We start from the raw sequence: 6,000 nt of genomic DNA, 5'->3' as shown, positions 1-6,000 counted from the left end.
ATTCAGTCAAATTAACGGCAGTTTAGCGAGCATAGGCTACGCATTTGGAAGGCTGCGGGCAAGGGGCATTCAGAGAGAAAGCAGCCCCACTCTTCTGCAGAGAAGCAGCAGACGCGTGCACTTGGGTCCCTCTCCCCTTGGTTCATTTTGCAAACTAATTCCCTCCAAGCTTGCCCCCGACCGCGCTCTGGTACCACCCCTAAAGGTTCCCCACGTCTGAGGTGTCTGCCTGGTCCCAGCCCTGCACGCTGAATCCAGCGAGGGAGGCAACACTGCCTCGGGCAGAGGGTGGGAAGGGGCTGAAGGCCGCGCGGGCGCAGACACCGGGGCCGCGCTCCTGCGTTCTCGAGGCTCGGCGCGCTCAGTCCGGCGCCGCCACCTTCTTACAGAGCTCGCCTCAGCCCCTGGTAGCTCTAAGCTCGGGGAGAGGCCGGGGCGGGACTGGGTGCCGCGGGCGGGACGGGCGGGCGGAGCGAGCGGAGGCAGGAGGGCTGTGATTGGCCGGCCCGGGCGCGGGGCTCGGAGTTTCCCACAATGCCCTGGCGCGGTGCGGCCGCGGATGGATGCTGCGGGAAGGCGCTGCCATTTGCCGCCCTACCCGTCGCGCGCGGACCTCGCGGCGCTCCCCTGCCGCCCGCGCCTCGCCCCGGCTCCCCGCGCGGCCGCCTGCTCTCGCTCGCCATGAACCCCAACTCCGCGGCGGCGGGGGAGGACCAGGGGGCAGCGGGTGGCGCCGGGAGCTGTTGCCTGGGCGCCGAGGGCGGCGCGGACCCGCGGGGCGCAGGGGCAGTGGCGGGGTCGGCCGCCCTGGAGGAGCCCGGGGCCGCCGGCCTGAGGGACAAGGACGAGGCGCTGGAGGAGAAGCTGAGGAACTTAACTTTCCGGAAGCAGGTCTCTTACAGGTAGGCGTGGAAGCCAGGTGCGGAGACAGGTGCCACCTGGGGCGGGCACCCGCTGTCCTCCAAAGGCTGCTTGTTCTGCTTGCTCGGAGTTGTACACCTCCTAGTCAGCTTCTCGCTGTCTGTCTGTCACTCTGTCTCACTCCCTTCTCGTTTCTCTTCTATCTCCCCCTCCCTTCTCGCTCACGTCTTTCTGTCTGGCTGTTTCTGTTTCCCTCTCTCTCCTTCCTCCTGTGTTATTCTGCCTGATTTCATCTCATCCTTCTGGGCTGGAGGGGAGCTGAGTGCGCCTGGATTAGCCCTTAATACCTAAGAATGGATGGATTTGTAACACGACAGGAACTTGGATCCCTGAGTGAGGAAAAAAAAATGCGTGTGTCTACAGTAAGGAAAGCAGATCTAAAAATGTCTAGTTTTCTTGAGAAAAGTCGTCAAAGTTACCCCTAAAACAGGGTCATTTTAGCTACACCCCCCCACCTTTCACATTTCAATGGATGAACCTTTGGCACTGACTTAGTACCTGGGATCACTCTGAAAGTCAAGAAAGTACAGCCTTCCCTGGAGAGAAATCTCTGTGAGGCTGGATATGTGTGGAAATCACCCATTAAGGAAGTTGGACATGGCCTTGTGTAGGTGTGCAGGTTACGCACACGTGCTTTCCCTGCACGCTGTCTCTCTCCTGCTCTCCCCAGATGATGTGGTGAGCCAGGGTGAGGGTGAGAAAGCACCGTTACTTGCATCTGAGGATACATATATTTGTGAGACAAGGGCAGTGTGAGGTAAATGGCTACCAAATTAGGTAAAAGATAACCCCGAATCCAGTCAGGTCTAAACATGAGAAATCCTGAGAATTCAGTACATTCTCCATGTCCTATCCCCATCCTCAGGCAAAAAGAAAAACATCAAATATCCTTCCTGGGTGTTGATTTTAATATTCCAGGTGATAGGCAAATGTAAGTTTACAAAGATTTTCACTCTCTAGGGTCTGGAGTGTTGCTTGAAAGGGGGATCAGTGAAAGCATTCTTGCAACCTTCTTCTTCTGAGTTAGCAGTCCTTTAAAGAAAACCGTCTAAAGTATTATGCCTGTCACACCATGTGCTGTTATGTAAGCAAAGGCAGATGACAGAAGCATGTGGGCTTGTGAGGGTGTGCTGTATTTGTGGGGGCAGGTGTGTGAATCATTGGGATCCCCATAGGCATTGCCTGGACTGGAGGCCCTGGCATGAGCCAGACCATGAGCTCTTCATCTAAGTGTTGGCTTCTGACTATTTCTAAACGGTCTTGCCAGCGAGGTGTTGCTTCCTGCATTCTCTGTGAGCGTTTTGCTATGCGAGGAGAGAATTTCCTACCTGAGTTGTTCTCTTAGTTACTCATGTAGATGGTATCCAAATGGATCTTTCTTTTTATATTTTATGTTCCTAAAAATAGGCAGGTGGTGGAGAGCAGGCATCTCCAGGGGAATATGTTAGGACACAGGCAGTTCTGCTTCCTAGGTGTGATGTGCTGGCCCTGAGGAGGACAGGATTACATTCAACCTAATTGAAGAGCTTTGTCCTAGGGACGTGTGGGGTGATGATGTGAAATAAAATACATTGTGGGTCTGGAATCCCAGCTTCTGAGCTGAGAGTTCTCCTGTGTCATTGGTTTCCATCAGCCTCGTCATGGGGTAGGGATGCAAAGTCAGAGTTTGCAAAGGAAATCATCGCAGTTTGCCCCTTGGCAGGGTCATTCTCAGAGCCTCTCTCCTGGAAATTTGTACTGTGTGGGGTTGTCGCTTTCTGTATTGTCTGCTTTCATAGGCTCTTGTGAGTATGTAAATACCTAGACAGGGCTACCAGAAGTGTTTTTCTAGAGAAGAATAATAAGTAATACGGCATCCGTTTTAAAATGCGTAGGGGTAATTCTGCTTTTGGACATCATTTCCTTCTATGTAAATTCTCACAGTCCTTGATTCAGTAAAACATCTGCATCTGCATCCTTTCAGGTGGTAGTTAAGATGCTTGTTACCTCAGCCTTCAGGCATCAAACTCTCAGTGCATGGGAGTTTTTATCAGGCTCCTCAGGTGATGCTTAAATGCACTAATGCCTGAGGATTATTGCCCTGGTTTTCCTTAAAGGCTAATCAATTGATCTTTGAGCTCATAAACCCTTTTCCAGATAAACAGCCAGGTAATTCCAAAGATAATGAAGAGGTGGGAGATCTTGCCTGGCACATGTTTGTCCCGGTAGCTTGTGGGATTTCATCTTTGTATTTATCTGTATTTTTTGGAGCTGTGGTGAATTGCCTACCTACCTGCGCTGGTAGCTGTTTGTTGTAGAGTCTGATGGATGCAGCCGGACTTGACAGTGATGCTGGGACTGAGAGCAGAACTTAAGAAAAGAGGAGTTTGGGCTGGATTTGGGTTTGGTTCCTTAGTGGGGACCACACCACTTTTGTTTCTGGGGCATCTGAGGACAGAGGCTGTTGGGAATTTATGGCAGTGAATCAGGAAGACCTATATGTAGGTGGAATGGTCTACACAGAAGTGCATGGCTAGAGTAAGAGAGATCATCTGAGGTGGGAAATGGAGATTTGCAGGTAGTTAAAAAGTATCTTTGGAAGTACCTGGATATTTACAGAATGAAATTTGATGGGGAAGAAGAAGAGGGCTTTGGGAGAAAGGGTGCGTCTGTGTGTGTGTGTGTGTGTGTGTGTGTGTGTAGGGGGTCTCATCTGTTCCTCTTGTTGCTAAGGAACATATAAGCTAGGGTTTAAAAATAAATGAAGAGTGGGTGGGCATGTGCAGTGACTCCTGTCTTTTTAGGAACCAGAGCCCTTTACAGAAAGCCTTTAAATAACCATTTCTGGAGGAAGATTATTCATTTTGCTTGACTTTTACTTTATTAAGTAAAGTAAACTCTTATATATCCCCCAAGGCTTCCCCTCATTATCTTTCCTTTGTTGGCTTTTTTAGGAGTTATTTTTTTCCCAAGAGAAATTTTCCTTTATTTCAAAATCTGCATCCCTAGAGCAAATAGTCTCTGTAGACCATAAAGCTGAAGCCTTTAGAACGCAATGCAAGTGAACTGGTACTTTTCTCCTTAAATTGCTACTTCTTTTTTCTTTGCAAATTATGGTGCAGCAACAGATACATATGTGCAAATGACTACATAATGTGTAGAAACTGATTTTTTACACTGCTATAAGAATTCCTGTTTAAGTCAGTGAAATTGAAAAAGAAAACCTTTCAGAAACACACAGGTGGAGGGAAAAAGGAGCTAGTTGATGTTTTCTGTCTCCCACGTGTTAGTACTGTGCTAAGTGTCATTGTATAGTCCATCTTATTTGATCTTTATGACAGACCAGTGATGCGATTATGATTCATCCTGTTTGATAGAAAATGAACCTGAAGCATAATCCTTGGGCAGGGTGTAGACTTTAAAATGTAGATCTGACCCTAATGGGCTTTCTCTTCAGGTCACAGTGTGCTGCTTCCTCATTTACTTTAGGTTTCAACTCTTCCCACTTGCACTTGGGTGTGTTCAGTGTAAGCCATTCTGCTGCCTCCTCCATACAATACCGTGGCTCATTATCATCTGTATGATCTCTGTATACTTCATTCTTTGGACTGCAGCCCTTGGATTATATGATTTTGAGGAACACCTCTGCTATCTGAGGAAGAAAAATGAATATGAATGCACGAAATTGGTTTTGCTTCTGAGAACAAAACCACCTATGTGATATTTGCTGCCTCTAGGAAGACACCCATTTTAGAGAACTATGTGCCTTTGAGCATTTTCCTCAGATGTTGTTCAGGTTAACGTAGGTCCAGGGAAGAGCTGCTCTGTGTGTTTCTTCCTAGGCTGTGTGCAGTGAGTAGTGAAATATGATTTTACATGTGAGGAGGCTTGGGCAGTTTCCATTGCATAAGAGATGTTGATGCTCCTGCTTCATTTTTCCCATTTGTAAACCAGAATGGTAATTCCTTATCTTTTTTCTAAACTTATTTTTTGAGATAGGGTCTTACTATGTAGTTCAGGTTGGCCTGAAACTCACTATGTAGAATTCTCAGTGATCCTCTTACCTCACTGTGCTAAGTGCTGAGATTATAGGTATGCATTACCCCTCATGGCTCTAATCTTTTCTAAAGGACATTTATAGTATAACATAGAAGCAATAGTCAGGAATATTAAGCTTTTAAAATTATCCAACTGGATCAAAAAGGATCTTTTATTCTTTGTAAATTGATGATAAGAAAATAGTGTGTCCATTCCTTGATGTCCAGAGGAAATGGTTCCAGGACCCCCTGCAGATGTCAAAATCTGGTGATGTTCAAGTCTCTTATATACAATGGTATACTATTTGCACATAACATAGGCACAGCCTCCTGGAAGCTTTAAGCCATCTCTAGATTACTTGTGTTGCCTGATGTAATCTAAATGCTATGTAAACTTGGTATAGTGGCGTTTACGTTTAATCTCAGCGCTGGATAGACTGAGACAAGAGAATCACTTCAAGAGGTCAACTGGGGCTACATAGTGAGTTCAAGTTCAGCCCAAACTACATATAAAGACCCTATCTCAAAAAATGCTATTTAAATAGTTGTTATACTGTATTGTTAAGGGAGTACTAACAAGAAAAGTCTGTATATTTTCATTACAGAGATAATCTTTTTTTCTGAAGATTTTCAATTTGTGACTGTTTGAATTCACATATACAGAGCTCACAGACATGAAAATATGACTTTATTTCCATTCTGTGTTTTGACCCGCACAACAAAATTATGTTGTTATAAGAAGAGAACAGAGGGAATCAAGCCAAGTAGGATAACCCATGCATTATTCTTTCCCGTATTGGAATCAATAATGTATGGAGGACATTTTCTTCTCCTGAATAGGCAGCATCTGTCTTTGTAAATCAATTTTATTTTATGTTTTTATCTATGCTTTACACATTCATTAGATATTTAGAGACTTCAGGACCAGAGAACAATTTTGGCTCTAATTTAATGTTTCCTTCCTCAGTAATTACTTAGGTACTAAGTGTAGACTCCGTCAGTTAGGACACATGGGGTTTCAGCTGCACCACTGCCCAGGTTCTACTCCTCTCTGGCTCAGCCA

General features: G+C 46.2%; 1 protein-coding gene across 1 annotated transcript in view; it reads left to right on the top strand.

The window, feature by feature from the left end:
- Window positions 1-559: 559 nt before the first annotated feature.
- Window positions 560-6,000, top strand: part of Dgki (diacylglycerol kinase iota) — a 466,489-nt gene continuing 461,048 nt past the window's right edge. Inside the window, 2 exon segments of the mRNA XM_063250554.1 lie at window positions 560-593; window positions 596-902. Of these exon segments, the coding sequence (XP_063106624.1) occupies window positions 560-593; window positions 596-902 (341 nt within the window).

The sequence above is a fragment of the Cavia porcellus genome, unplaced genomic scaffold, assembly GCF_034190915.1.
Source record: "Cavia porcellus strain 051 isolate PalLab524CR breed Dunkin Hartley unplaced genomic scaffold, mCavPor4.1 scaffold_6, whole genome shotgun sequence".
Classification (NCBI taxonomy): domain Eukaryota; kingdom Metazoa; phylum Chordata; class Mammalia; order Rodentia; family Caviidae; genus Cavia; species Cavia porcellus.
This window is presented reverse-complemented; position numbering and strand designations above follow the sequence as displayed.